The sequence below is a fragment of the Physella acuta genome, unplaced genomic scaffold (assembly GCF_028476545.2).
Source record: "Physella acuta isolate Inbredline_101_S28 unplaced genomic scaffold, ASM2847654v3 ptg000464l, whole genome shotgun sequence".
NCBI lineage: Eukaryota > Metazoa > Mollusca > Gastropoda > Physidae > Physella > Physella acuta.
In genome coordinates, this window is record NW_026731983.1 from 638551 (window position 1) to 654742 (window position 16192).

The 16192-nt window shown below is 35.4% G+C and overlaps 1 protein-coding gene across 1 annotated transcript; it reads right to left on the bottom strand.

Moving 5' to 3' along the window:
• Positions 1 to 562: 562 nt before the first annotated feature.
• Positions 563 to 15816, bottom strand: LOC131943630 (uncharacterized). Its single transcript, XM_059303831.1, has 9 exons — positions 15712 to 15816; positions 13888 to 14067; positions 13169 to 13216; positions 12198 to 12290; positions 11329 to 11439; positions 10325 to 10483; positions 7305 to 7400; positions 3297 to 3355; positions 563 to 2061 (listed from the first exon to the last, which is right to left on the bottom strand). The coding sequence occupies exons 3-9, from the start codon at positions 13176 to 13178 to the stop codon at positions 790 to 792; spliced, it is 1800 nt and encodes a 599-aa protein (XP_059159814.1). The 5' UTR covers positions 13179 to 13216; positions 13888 to 14067; positions 15712 to 15816; the 3' UTR covers positions 563 to 789.
• Positions 15817 to 16192: the final 376 nt, after the last annotated feature.

Consider the following 16192-nt stretch of genomic DNA (forward strand, 5'->3'; position numbering starts at 1 on the left):
ATTTCATCCTAATATTTGCAAGCTATAACTTACATATTCAAATTGTAATGTTTGCATAAATTGTATATTGATTGGTTATTCGATTAAATGATTATATACGTGGAGATTTCAAGTTAAATTTAAATATCCAGCCTTAAGTTTTCTTCAGCTAACTCTTTTCTTTAAAAGTCATCCTCTCATACACATTCTTTAGACCAATATTTCACGACAAATTTCACACTGCCTTCTTTCATTCACCATGAGGATTAACAATTAATTTGAATTAAGTAAATGTAAACTAGCGTGACAGTGATAACCGTGCTCGAGGGTCCACTATAAAGTACAACACCAAACAGGTGCTAACATTTCGACCATAAGACCAAATAGAAGGAAAGAAAGAAAAAGAAATGTATTTCAAAAGTTTTGATACAGTCTAGACTGTAAGAGTACTATCTTTTTTATACGCTTAAGTCAATTAGTTAACTCTGAACAGAACTGATTTTTTTAAAATGATGAATTCGGACAATAAACATTTTCTGTACAATATTTAAGAAAGTGACATAATTCGTTTGTAGTTGTGCAAACAGCCAGCGCTGTAACTTTATTTTAATTAAAATAAGAGAAGAAAAACTCCGCCGCCTAAACACCACCAGCTTTATGGTGCCAAAACGTTTATAAAGTAACGGAACTTTTATTTACAGAGCTCATAACTGACAAAAGGTTGAGGCGACACTGGAATTCTCACCTGAACTTAAGACAGTTGTTGACTCAAGTCACCTGAACTTAAGACAGTTGCTGCCTTAAGTTTGTCTATGCATTCTCAACCTGCTTCAGTCCTTCCTGTACCAGTTTCAGGCTTTCCGAAAGAATATTTTTGAGGTCAAAAGTTCCCCCTCCTTGTGCTTGTCCAGCCTGTTCCATTGCTCTGGGAATCGTTTGAGGTCCGCGCTCCTTGTCTCGCCTCTGTTGCACCAGATCTTCAAATCTCTTCTGATGATTGCGTTCTATTTCCCTCCTCTGCTGCTCATGGCGTTTTAAGTCGTCAATCTGATTTTCAAAATCCTCCCTTTGATTTTTCAGCTCTTTATCGAATACCTGTTTCATTTCTTCTTCCTGTTGTCGACTTTGTTGTGTTTCTTCAATACATATGCGAGAGAAATCGTTTTCATTAGAAACCTTTTTTTGTCGAGTTTCCAAGGTTTGAGTCAGGTCTCGAAAACCTCCTGAGAATTCTTCCAGCTTGGCAAGAATGACCTGGACAGTATTGGTTTGACTCAACATCTTGTCAAGTGTGACTAAGTCTACTGTCTCATGTGAGACTTGCGGCTGGTCAACAACTGGACGTTCTTCTTTGACCGTGGTCTCGCCGTTTATCGTGAGCACCTTTGGTTTGGCTGCCACATTATCTTTGATTTTCTGAGCCTTTTCATAGCGAGCTTCCGTATAACGTCGATCGCGAAATCTCAACTCATCAACCATTTTGACTAATGTGTCAACTTGTTCTTTTTTCTTTTTCTTGTTTTTGGTTTTATTATCAAACAAGACCACCCTATTGCAACACTCCTCGAGCAAATCCTTAAAGGCGCCATCTTGTTTTTGGCACCACTCCGAGAAGGCCAATCCTACTGAATCTGTTTCCTCCTGATCTTGATGAAAAACATCTCCGCATGTCAAGATTAAAATACAAAATTTACTAACAAAATCATCTCCAAATATTTTCTTTAACAACACAACCGACTCCTGTTCGTCACGTGTAAACCTATTGCCGTATTTCAGGACGAAAAGAAAAGCATGATAGCCTTCAGGATTGGCTGCCAGAGCCAATTTTGCTTCATCATTCAACTGCTCAACTGACCGTTCATTATCCAGCCTTGTGTCACAAAATGCCAGACCATCCACGACCTTAATCTGACGACCCTTGTGTTCTGTGATATCGGCGTCGAACTCTTTCGTCACAGAAGATGTACTGGACTCGCTCGCAAACTTTCGTTTTCCTGCAATGGAATTTCCAGTCGCACTTTTGCCATTCCCGGTTTTTCCAATCAAGAGCAGGTCGATCCTAGTTTGTATATTCATACTTTTCTGGAAACAGAAAAGCAAAATACTGTACAGCTGCAAAATATTGGATAGCTGTAAAATATAAACATATGTAGCATAGCATTCATCAAACGTAAGGTATTTATTTTATCCAGTTCAGCTAAAGTTGAATGCATATCTGACACCAGGGGAAACCAGAATTTTATGTATGTTCAAAACTCGATAGCCCTACTAAAAGTTATTTTCTACAACACTAAGATCGAGAAAATATAACTATTATTTCTTAGTACTCATAATTTTTAAGAGCATTATAAATCTAATATGTGTTATATCTTTCTTTATTCTTAAAATTTTAACTAAACAGTAGCATATTTTGCAAAAAAAGTTATCTATAACAATAAAGTCAAACTTTTGATCAGTACGGTATAGCTCTACTTATATTCAAGGAAATGTAATTATTTCACTACTAGAAACTGCAATCGATTTATTTCTAAATCCAACATCCATTGGTAAAAACTAGATCTTAGTCTGTTTCAATATGAGTTGGGGGATGTTAAAAATTCACCATCAATATAACAAAAAATCTGTCACTGTCTAATAGTACTTTCACAATGTAGCAGACGCATAAATGCTTGGGAAAGAGGTAGCATGAGTTTTAGGTGGAGCAAAAAACTTACTTTTAAAACATTTGCTTGATTTTTTTTTTCAAAAATCATAAAATTAATTTAATAATGCTACTGTAGAATAAGTAGTTTCCTCTCATATTTGTTCAGTAAAATAATTTGTTGGCAGAAAATAGGAAAATGTTTTCACTCCTGCAAAATTTTTATCTCCGGAAATAATAGTTTTGAAACACGATCAGTAACTTGCGAACTCTAAAAGACATTTATCTACACATTCTTTATCCGTGGGTATCTTTCAAGCAAAAAACTAATCAGTTCACCGTCGTCAAGCAATTGATAGTTTATAATTCTTCCATCTCCTTTTTCATTTAATGTAGGGATCATTATTTATATATATATAAATGACTAATCTAATGTCTAGTAGACTCAACATGTGAAATCATTTCAGTGTCATCAGGGGCGAATGTATATGGAAAGTTACGAAATCGTAGAGTTAAAAGTGTTCGAAATGGAGTTACTAGATTTACTAAAAATCCTGTCAAATAATATTTGAGCCGCTCGTACCATATTTAAATGTAATGCATGCATATCACCTTACATGCTACTCAACAAAACATCAAACTAAAATCTATAATACTGACTCTTATACAGACTTACCCTCAACTTTTCTTCGTGCCTTACAGAATGTGGTCTGCTAGTATTTATCCTGCAGCCATCTTTTTATGTGGAAGAAGGGGCATTACAATTATATATATATATATATATATATATATATATATATATATATATATATATATATATATATATATATAATATGTCGAAAAAAAAAATTTTAATTTAAAAAAATCAGTTTTAAAAAAATTGCAAAATCTAGGTTCAAGCAATATTATAATGTTTCTTATATCAAACGCTTAACTAATTATCTGATTGAAAAAAGTTAATGAATTTGTGTGGGAATTAATTACAAACCCATTAAATGCAGATGTCAAGAAAAAAAGAGGAACTTTACTTCTTTTGGTGTTTTGAAAGTAAAATCTATATATTCCAACTTGTATATTTTAATAATATGTGAAAGTTAGATTCAATACTAGCTTGCCCGTCCCCGCGATATCCAGGGCGCCAAATCTCCCCCTGCCGTTACGCCGCCCGTGCGAATTTGAATTATTTTTTCCCCCAGAAACCTCCCCAGTAGTATGTATTTTTAAAGTTTCATGGCGATCAGATGAAAAGTGTAGCAATGCATAAATAACAAAATCAAAATCTGACGAAATATATTAGAACGGTTTTATCAATGCTTTACCAATCCTATATTTTAGACGCGTGACCTTGTTTTCCAAAACCTAGTTATTTAAATGTAAACACTGGCTCAGTTTGGGTCATATTTATAAGGGTACGGGGTTCCTACACTACGGCCCCAAAAAAAGCCCGGGTTTGCAAATCGTACTCTGCCGAGACGCCAGTGGACGCGCTTGATTATGTATAGTGAACGACTCTAAAACACAGTCTTTTACATAGTCTTTCGCAAAGTTTGAAACGGACATAGGAGGCGTCATATCGCTAACAGGATAGCCCGGGATTTTAAATCTTACCCTGCCGATGCACCGCCGGGCGCCCCATCGTATCCATTGTCTATCTCACTATTTAAAAAGAACGAAGGCACCATAGCGCTCAAGGAAATTCCACGGCGCCAAATCGGTTCCTGGCGTGGGCTGCCCGTGCGAAATTACCCCCCCCCCCCCCCCACCCCAAATCTTCTCGGGAGTATTCATCAACTCCTCAAAGTTTTATGGCACTCGGACAAAACGGTTCCGAAACCGCATCCGACTTTCAATTTTTTGATATACGTATATAGATAAGAATCGCACCCTCCCGTGGCGCCGCTCTTGCGATATTAAAAATATATATTTTCACAGCAGTAACCTTTCTTGGAGTGTTCTCGTCAACTTCTTAAAATTTGATGGCGATCTGGTGAACGGTGTCAAACCGAAATCGACTTTTTTTTAATATACCGTATATAGAGAAAAAACAAATAACGTCTTCGTTTAACCCATATTATCCCAAGGTCTCAAATTTTTATAATTTTTTGATATGGTTTAGCTTTTGGGCACTGAATGAAGGAATGACTATGGATTTTTTTTTTAAATCAATACTTTTTTAAATATCGATTTTTTAAAAAACGTCCCATAAATGGGACGCTAGCAACGAACGGCCCCATGTACATTTATTGAAAAATACAATCATTTATCATGAAATATGGCTAATCACGCAAAAATTAAGCTGTATACTGATTTTGTATTGTTAGACCAATGATTACATTGTTAAGGGCAGCTAAGCTAAAAATACTGATAATGATCAATTGGGTTAGCCATACCATGGTCTAAAATGCAGAAATTATGTTCAAAAGTCTAGTTTTCTTTCAATCTAGCATCCATCAAAGTGAATAACACTTGGAAATAAGTAAAGCTGTGACTAGTACATCTAATTATACAACCATGATCACAAATATTGTTATTATTCATCGAAACTGTAATATAATTAAATATAAATAATTGATGTTTTTTTTTGGGGGGGGGGGGGGCGTACTTGAAGTTTTCAGGGGTGGGGACTTAAATTTCAGGGGATGGGTGGACATTGGTAAAAGTATACTTTGTATATAAATTCCATTTTGTTCTGGGGGCAGAGCCCCCCCCCCTCCTCCTCCTCCGAAATGATGCCTGTCCCAGATGTCATCCAGCCATTTTATCTTTTCTTACCCTCGCTATTCCCCCCCCCCCTCACAGGTGTACATTAGGACATCAGACATCTTATTTCTATGGCACGGATCCGTCTCTGGGGGCCTGTATTGAGTGTTCATTGCTCTCATCCATGTATGCATCTCACTATGCGAACAGCTCCCAATCTAACACTAGGAATCTCCTTAAAAAGTTAACAAAGTAAAACTGATATCGGGAACCTTTGGAGGGGAATATTATAGGGGCATGACAACTGTACACAGCTAATTAACATTTCTGCTATATGTAGCTTAAGCTCCATTATATGAAGAGAGTTAACCAACCCCCATGACTGAATCGTTTCACCTAAATCGTGGCCATCGTTATTATTCTGGTTTGTTATAATTTTAATATCACGCGCTAGTAAATTTACAGCAATGCTAAATTAGTTTGTATTCAATGGTATTAAATACTTCAGTAAGTGCAATTCTGAAAACTTATAAATAAAATGTAATTTTTTCAATATTTGCAATTTTTTAATACAATAATATATAAAAAAAAATATAGCTCAAGGTCATAATTAAATATCTATAAATACTACTTAACACCCCAAAGTCAACAGTCAACAATTGTTTCACCATAAATAACCATTTAACATACATATTTGCATCTGTGTTTCTCGCTATTGTCCAATAAATGTGACATTTGTGTAACAATCTGCATAAATATAGGTCAAGTTCATAATTAAATATCTATAAATACTACTTAAGACCCCAAAGTCAGCAGTTAACAAAGTCAACAATTGTTTCACCATAAATAACCATTTAACATAAACATTTGCATCTGTGTTTCTCGCTAGTGTCCAATAAATGTGATGTTTGTGTAACAATCTACATGGGGCCATTCGTTGCTAGCGTCCCACTTATGGGACGCTTGTTGTACACTTGATATAACGAAGTAGTAAAAAAAATTGTTATTCTTAAATTTTTATCAGATAGAAATATGGTACTGCTACAAGTTTCAAATATATTTTGCACTTAAAATGTTAATATTTTAGAAGATATGCATTTTCCTGTGCGCATGTTTTCCTTTTTCCGCCATTTTGACAAGTCCTGCAAATCCGGCACTATAACATTTTTCTAAATTAATTTTTTTCACAAAACACACACAAATTCAATAATCTAACCATTTTCAAATACAAAAAAACATAGTTTGTGTTTTTAGTAGTTTTTAATGAATTTTAGCAATTTTTTTTACAAGCGTCCCATAAGTGGGACGCTAGCAGAATATGGTTAATATTGCATAAAGGACAAACACACACACATACATTGCTTTATATATGTATGTGTATATATATATGTATATATATATATATATATATATATATATATATATATATAAATATATATATATATATATATATATATATATATATATATATATATATATATATATATATATATAAATATATATATATATATATATATATATATATATATATATAATGCAATGTATGTGTGTGTGTGCGTGTGTGTTTGTTTGTTAATTTGTTAATTTGTTTGTCTGTCTTTTATGCATTAATACACCTTTCATCCAATTGGCATGAAGCTTTGGAAATTTGTTGAGAATACTCATGGGGAAGTTTCTAAGGGGAAAAATATTCAAATTGTCAGTTGTGGCACCGCAGAATGCGATTTGTTTTTCTCTATATACGGTATATATATGTGTGTGTGTTTGTGTGTAAATAAAACGAAATCACCCCACAAGCTACACCTCAAATTTGTATAACCACATTTATTTTAATATCAGTGAACATTATTTTTAAAACAGGAGTTAGAAGATAGTTAAAGATGCTACAAAAATTAAGGTGGAAATTTTGTCCTCTCTTGATTAATATGAGTAGAAAAAAAAGTGTGAAATGTAAAAGGTGTTTAATCAAATATTTAAATCCTACCCGAGAGGTCCGTGAATGAACTCTTAGTTGATGAGGAAGAGCTTTCGTCGAGATGCCGGTCCATTGAAGTGTTCTTTCCACGATCCTCCGATACACCTTGCGTTTCAACATGGAAAGAAAAAAAAAACAAGGAAATAGGTTCGATTGATTTCTTCTAATGTCGTGAACATCTCATAATGTCAATCTAAGCTTTACCTCACTCCCATTCGTGTAAATTTAGCTGGGGAAAATATTTTGCAATATTTTCTGGGCTGCTTGCCGCACTCAGATTTGTGACTTACAGAACTACATCAATGACAGCTACACCAATGACAGCTACATCAATGACAGCTACTTCAATGACAGCTACATCAATGACGGCTACATCAATAACAGCTATATCAATTACAGCTACATCAATGACAGCTACATCAATGACGGCTACATCAATGATAGCTACATCAATAACAGCTACATCAATCACAGCTACATCAATGACAGCTACATCAATCACTGCTACATCAATGACAGCTACATCAATCACTGCTACATCAATAACAGCTACATCAAAAAAGCTACAATAATGAGAGCTACATCAATGACATCTACAGTAATCACAGCTACAATAATGAAAGCTACATCAATCACAGCTACATCAATAAAAGCTACATAAAAAGATACAATAATAAGAGCTATATCAATGACAGCTACCGTAATCACAGCTACATATATCGCAGCTACAGTAACCCCAGCTACAGCAATGACATCTACATCAATAACAACTGCATCAATAAAAGCTACAATAATAAGTGCTACATCGATCACAGCTACAGCAATAAAAGCTACACCAATGACATCTACATCAATAACAGCTGCATCAATAAAAGCTACAATAATAAGTGCTACATCGATCACAGCTACAGCAATCACAGCTACATCAATCACAGCTACATCAATAACAGCTACATCAATAAAAGCTACAACAATGAGAGCTACATCAATGATAGCTACAGTAATCACAGCTACATCAATCACAGCTACTGTAATCACAGCTAGATCAATCACAGTTACAGGAATTAACGCTACATCAATCAAAGCTACAGAAATCACAGCTACAGTATTTACAGCTAAAGTAATCACAGCTACAATAATCACAGCTACAATAATTACAGCTACATCAATCACAGCTACAGCAATTACAGCTACATCAATCACAGCTACATCAATCACAATACATCAATCACAGCTACAGCAATCAATGCAATATCAATCACAGCTACATCAATTAACTCGATATTAATCACCACTGAGGGAATCACAGCTACAAACAGCACAGCTACAGCAATAAGATCTACAGCAATCGCATCTACATCATTCACAGCTAAATCAATTACAGCTACATCAATCACAGCTAGATCAATTACAGCTAAAGCAATTACAGCTACATCAATCACAGCTACACCATTTACAGCTTTATCAATTACAACTACAGTAATCACAGCTACATCAACCACAGCCACATCAATCACAGCTACATCAATCACAGCTACATCATTTACAGCTACAGAAATCACAGCTACATCAATCACAGCTACAGAAATCACAGCTACATCAACAACAGCTACAGCAAACACAGTTTCATCAATTACAGCAACATCAATGAAAGCTACAGCAAACACAACTTCATCAATGACAGCTACACCAATCACTGCTACATCAATAACAGCTACATCAAAAAAGCTACAATAATGAGAGCTACATCAATGACATCTACAGCAATCACAGCTACAATAATGAAACCTACATCAATCACAGCTACATCAATAAAAGCTACATCAATGAGAGCTACATCAAGCACTTCTACATCAATGACAGCTACATCAATAACAGCTACATCAATAAAGATACAATAATGAGAGCTACATCAATGACAGCTACAGTAATCACAGCTACAGCAATCACAGCTACAGTAATCACAGCTACACCAATGACAGCTACATCAATAACAGCTGCATCAATAAAAGCTACAATAATGAGTGCTACATCGATATCAGCTACATCAATCACAGCTACATCAATCACAGCTACATCAATAACAGCTACATTAATAAAAGCTACAACAATGAGAGCTACATCAATGATAGCTTCAGTTATCACAGCTACATAGATCACAGCTACAGTAATCACAGCTACATCAATCATATCTACAGGAATAAACTCTACATCAATCAAAGCTACAGAAATCACAGCTACAGTAATTACAGCTAAAGTAATCACAGCTACATCAATCACAGCTACAGCAATTACAGCTACATCAATCACAGCTACATCAATCACAATACATCAATCACAGCTACATCAATCAATGCAATATCAATCACAGCTACAGCAAATAACTCGATATTAATCACAGCTACAGTAATCACCATTGCAGTAATCACAGCTACAAATAGCACAGCTACAGCAATAAGATCTACAGCAATCGCATCTACATCATTCACAGCTAAATCAGTCACAGCTACATCAATCACAGCTACATCAATCACAGCTACATCATTTACAGCTTTATCAAGTACAACTACAGTAATCACAACTACAACAATCACAGCTACATGACTCACAGCTATATCAATTACAGCTACATCAATGACAGCTACAGCAATCACAGCTACATTAATCACAGCTACATCATTCACTGCTACATCAATCACAGCTACAGCAATCACAGTTACTTCAATCACAGCTACATCAATGACAGTTACAGTAATCACAGCTACGTCAATGACAGCTACAGCAATCACAGCTACATCAATCACAGCTACATCAATTACAGCTACATCAATCACGGCTACATCAATCACAGTTACAGCAATCACAGTTACATCAATTACAGCTACATCAATCACAGCTACATCAATTACAGCTACAGCAATCACAGTTACATCAATCACAGCTACAGCAATCACAGTTACTTCAATCACAGCTACATCAATGACAGCTACAGCAATCACAGCTACAGCAATCAGAGCTACAGCAATTACAGCTTCCATAGTCACCATGTTTCCCAGTTGGTCTCAACGTAGGCTTTTTAAATGTCTCAAAACACAGATTAGGCGATGTATCACATGGAGTGTAAAACATGCCGCCACCATTAGGACTTCCAACAGGATTCATGCCAGGTGGCATGTAGGGACGTGGGCCTGAAATGGATTTTATATAAAATTTATTATCTTTTACACGTGTTCGCCGCCCCGGAAAATTTAGTCCGCCACCAAAATAAAATATCCAGTGACCCGCTCCCCATCCCCGGAGAAAAAAGTCTGAAAGAAACACTGCATGTTTAAAACTCGAATTACGCAAGATCGTGTAATATTTCATATATGTTTTTGACTAAAACATCAGAACCCATTTTGAAAACCATTTAATATACATAAGCTACGTTAACTTATTTTGGCTTTGAAACTGAAACTAGATTTTTCTCTTGCTAGGCGAGTTAATTATATCAGTTTATTAATAACTGAAACGGAAATAGTGCTTGATTTTTACTTTATCGTATACACGAAGTATAAAGAAAGTCTTGTAACCGCGCAAAAAAAAAATCGAGATTTTTGCAAACCTTGACATTTTACGACTCCCTGAGGAATAACATAGTTTTGCAAGCTCGTCCGTATCTCTGTGTGTGTGTGTGTGATTATGTGTGTGTCTGTATACACGATAACTTAAGTACAGTTACAACTAGGTTGATGAAATTTAATATATAAGTATTATATCAAAATCGGAGATCCGTATCAACTTTTGAGCGATTTCCGATAACCGGAAGTTGCACTTTTTCTACTTTAATTTTTTAAAAGCCTATAGCTGGAGTTCTATTTCAGATAGATAAATGAAATTTCACATGTAAGTAAAAAGTTTCTGCCTTCTGTCAAGCTTTGAAAAATTTCCTTTGACCGGAAGTAGTCATCCTCTGTTGTTTCATATCAGAATATTTGAGAAAGTTTAGGCCTATTATATTTAACAAAACGCAACAGATAAGCCGATGTATCACCTGGATTAACATTGTCAAATGTACAGCAATAAGGACGCCCAAAAGCAGGTGGGTTTATACAAGGTCTCATGGAAGATGGATATCCGACTGTGTTATAAGGACTGTTATATCCTATATGATATACATTTGGAGTGAGATTGTCTGAATAATGAAAAAATAGATTAAATATTAAGTAGATCTAGAACCAGTACGAATATAATGTCAGAGTTTTTCTAGGCATCTCTTCGGAGCAGCCCCCCCCCCCCCCACGAAGAATGTCTGCCGCCCCCCCCCCCCTCACCTAATGGAATTTATATAGAAATTATATACTTTTCCTAGTGACCGCCATCTCGGCAAATTTAGTCCGCCCCCCCCCCTGAAAATATCAAGTGCCCCCCCCCCCCCCCCTGGAGAAAAAAGTCCGCCTGAGTTGTAACCAATGGCACTGTAAGCCACAGAACTACTATCTCGCATATAGCATCCATTTGGACTGAGACTATTATTTATGACATCTGCAGATAAGTAAGCACCCAATCCATGTTCACCTTGGTCAACTCGATGAAATGTAACTGTTTTATATAAGAGGTAATGGAGAATTATATATATATATATATATATATATATATATATATATATATATAGAGAGAGAGAGAGAGAGAGAGAGAGAGAGAGAGAGCAAAGAGAGAGAGAGAGAGAGAGAGGGAGAGAGAGAGGGAGATAAATGAAATTTCAAATGAAAGTAAAAGATCAAATTTTTAGCCTTTTGTCAAATTTTGAATAATTTCCGTTGACCGGAAGTACTCAATTCCTTTTGTTTCATATAAGAATATTCGAGAAAGTTTAGGCCTATTATATTTAACAAAAACTCAACAGATAAGCCGATGTATCACCTGCAATGCAACCATAAGGAGGTGGTCTTATTGGTCCCATTGGATATCCGCCTGTGTTGTAAGGAATATGAAGTCCATTTGGACTTAAATTGTCTGCATAATGAAAGAAATAGATTAAATGTTAAGTACATCTAGAACTAGTACGAATTCAAATGCATCTTTGGACTGTAAGTCTACAGATCTGGGTCTAGTGTTAGAGTTTTTCTAGGCATCTCTTCGGAGCACCCTCCCCCACCCCAAGAAGAATGACTACCGCCCCCCCCCCCCCCCCACATAATGGAATTTATATAGAAATTATATACTTTTCCTAGTGACCGCCATCCCGGCAAATTTAGTCCGCCCCCCCCCCCCCCTGACAATATCAAGTGCCCCCCTGGAGAAAAATGTCCGCCTGAGTTGCAACCAATGGCACTGTAAGCCACATAACATATATATATATATATATATATATATATATATATATATATATATATATATATATATATATATATATATATAAAGTTTTATATAATATACAATCTGTTGTCGTTGATGCTGTTCTCAGAACAAACATTTCTGAACTGTCTTTGTAGAAGACACAAGTTTAAGCTTCAAACCTCTCAATGCAATACATCTTTCTATTAACCCCAAAACAAACCCAAACACTCCCATCCTCCGGTAGCGATACTGCTCTGTATGGGAACCACTGGTGTGGGTTAAGCATGTATGTATCCTTAAAGTAAAACTATGGTGCTTAAGATCACTGTACTAACATCTTTTATATGATAAACTAAGAGCATGGAGGAGAGAGATGGAAGAAGTGCAGGCTACTGGCAAGACCTGGCATGAATTGAAGTGGCTCAACCAGGACAGAGTGAAATGGCGAAGATTTGTTGCTGCCCTTTACTCAACAGGGAGTGACGAGGATTAAGTAAGTACATTATATAAATTAATATTCAAAATCTATGTGTAGAATTTAAACTATATGCTACCTGGTTCCATTTTTGAAGAACCCTTCTCGTAAACACAACAGGATATATCTGTTTAAAAAAAAATTAGTAAATTTAATGTATTACTTTTAATGTTTCGCACACCTAAGAATAAACAATGTGTTATTTGTGCTTCACATCACTGTCGTTTCTAAATGGGGAAAATAGTTGGCAACTTTAAACATTGGCAACAGTAGGCCTACATGCTTTAAACGTTTGACTAACACAACCATAAACATATCATGTACGGTCATCTAATATCTTCAGCACTAGATCTCAAGAACTCATGATGATGCTGCAATAAACCAGCTCTGATGGGTATCTGACCCTATTTACGGTCACATCATATGCCTTGGTCACATAAATAGGTGAACTCTACTCCGCCTGGGCCACCAGATTTGCGAGAGCAAATTTACTTGCAATGTTGTGCAAGATTACGTCTAAAACGAGATTATCCCGACTCCTTAGGGTGCACAACTGATCACCACTTGGTGACGTCTTGTTGTATCTGGATTGGTCTACTGTAACAGGCATGTGGAGTTCTATGTCCCTACTGCACTCTTGTAATGTGCTCTAGATTATTTCATGTGCAGTATCTAAACTTAATACTGAATTACTATATCCATATGAGAGAATCACTGTTTGCAGGCGTGAACCAAATTATTCTATGTACAAATAGAGAAAAGAAGAAACTTAGTGAGAATCAAAACTTAATACGTTACCTTCTCAAAGCAATATATTCACATTCCTCTTCATTAACATGGCTAAAAGGTTCTTCCCATTTTGATCAAAATCACCTCCCTTCAAATCATCGTATCTGTCTATACATGTTGCAAAGTAAGAGAGCTTTTACAGTTTAAAATGATGTCATTTCAACCCACCGCATACTAGTATACACAATTCTTTGAAAAAAAAGCAAGATATTTATAAAAGTGATAAAATAAGTTTTTCTAGCCCCACCCCCCCCCTTTTCAGCCTGTCATCTCTTTAAACAGATAGATCATCATTAAAATAGTTGAATAACCCCCCCCCCCCTCAAAAAAAAAACACACACACGCATGGTAGAATAGTAGGCACGTGTCTACACAATTTAGGAAAATGTAAAATGTGAAAGCTCGGTAAACTGTGCTGTCTTAGCACATCCACCGCTCTGAGCTTAGCACATCCACTGGCTCTGAGTTTAAATGAAAACTGCGGTTGTTTTCTATGGTTTAAAACCCGTTTAACGGGCGCGAGCGAGTTAACTCCTCCCATCATGTTAATGACAAGGATTAAAAACGTGATTTTTTTTAGATTTAGTAAACAAAGCGTTAGAATCAATGCTATAAAAGTTGCAACTCCAGAGAACTTGAAAATAATTTGTTGAGTTTAAGGCTACATTTTTATTTATTTTCACTTTCGTAAGACAAATATTGTCTCCGTGATCGACAACTCTTTGTTTACAAAACTTTGCAGAAACAGTTTTAAAAAAAACAATGCAAATTTAGACCCCATGACATAGTTTTCCTTTGTTTTCGCTTACAATGTTTACAATAAATTTTATGGCAGCCTATCAAATAGCAGGATGAAATTGTTTATGTCGCCATTACACGTGAAAACCAAATAATTTTTGCTTTTTTATTTTTTATTTAGTTACCAAAAATATTAAAAACATCAAATACATTCAATCTTCAGTAAAGTCTGAAAAAAAACCAGACTGACAGGATTGTATAACCATATTAATTGTAACTAAGCCTTGCACGATTTTTAAATTAATTAATGGGCTTCTCGAATACCTTCTCGCTCGCGTCCATTAGTGATTAGGTTGACAGTATGACTCAATATTTTTGGACGTTTGGAAGAAGTCTGAATTACATGGTACATGAACTATAAGAAATCTGTTCATGTTAAATATTGAGTAAAATTACGATAGAGCGTCGGTTATTATTCCGGAATTGTACAGCAGTAAAAAAAAGTAAAGCCATGGCGTAGTCTCCCGAGCCGTTCCGGAAACCACCGAAAATACTGTAAACCATCATTTATTTGCCGCCATATTATTTTTAATACATAATGTTTTAAAATGTGCATGGATTGATTTTGATTGCATTTTAAATACTGTTTTGCTAATTATTTTGTATTTCTATTTATTTTAAGTGTATGTGCTAATTATTGCTGCAACTGAACATTGTTCTAGTTCTTCTCTACTTTTAATTATAGTAAATCTAATCGTCTTATTTTACTAAATCTAGATATAGAGTCTAGTTGTCGCAAATCTTCTGCAAGTTTTTTTTTGTTTCTTTATTAAAAAGAGATTAATTACTACACTTGACTTCATTAATAATATTCAGATTTACTAATTGTTGCTCATTTTCTGTCAATTAAACATAAAATTAAGTTAAACATTAGTTTAATGCGCTAGACTTTATTCTTATTTCAACGGTCAATTAAACTATGGTTTACAGTAACGAATGTTCCCGAAACTCAACAAACATTACCAGATAATTTCCGACGCTATATCGTGAGATTACCAAACATCGTTTGTAAAGTTAACATATGTATTTTATTACCATGTAAACCTCTGGCCGATCGAATTTTTGAAATTTAAATGGATGTTCTCATTAATATCACTTTAAATGTTGTTCGTGGACAAGATGATGGAAATACAACTGTTCATTTCCGCGTACCGCGCAAATCAGAACTAGTGCTCCCTTTTCAAATCATAGTGTGCAATCTTAATCACAAACATGGTGTGCAACCTTAAACATAAACGTGTAGGCTTTGAGCTCGCAGTGGAGAATCCATGATGTTGGTGTAAAATGGGATACAAATAAAAATAGCAAATCATTTTTTAAAAAATTCACCGGCAATGTGTCATTGTTTGATCTAATGTTGTTGATCTAATTTGTAGCTACGAAACGTTTAGTAACACGACTTCATGTGCGCGCCAGCTGATCTTTTAATTCACGAGGTAAAAAACACGGTTCCCAGAAAGAACCGCAACGGAAAAAAGCGCAACGGAAAAAAGCGCAAAACAAAAACCGCAAAGGA

Bases quoted from the DNA above. Each gene is read 5' to 3' on its own strand.
- LOC131943630 (XM_059303831.1), bottom strand. The intron at 10,484-11,328 runs GTGATACATCGG...AATCCATTTCAG, and splicing joins ATTTGACAATGTTAATCCAG to GCCCACGTCCCTACATGCCA. The intron at 2,062-3,296 runs GTAAGTCTGTAT...TTCTGTTTCCAG, and splicing joins GGCACGAAGAAAAGTTGAGG to AAAAGTATGAATATACAAAC.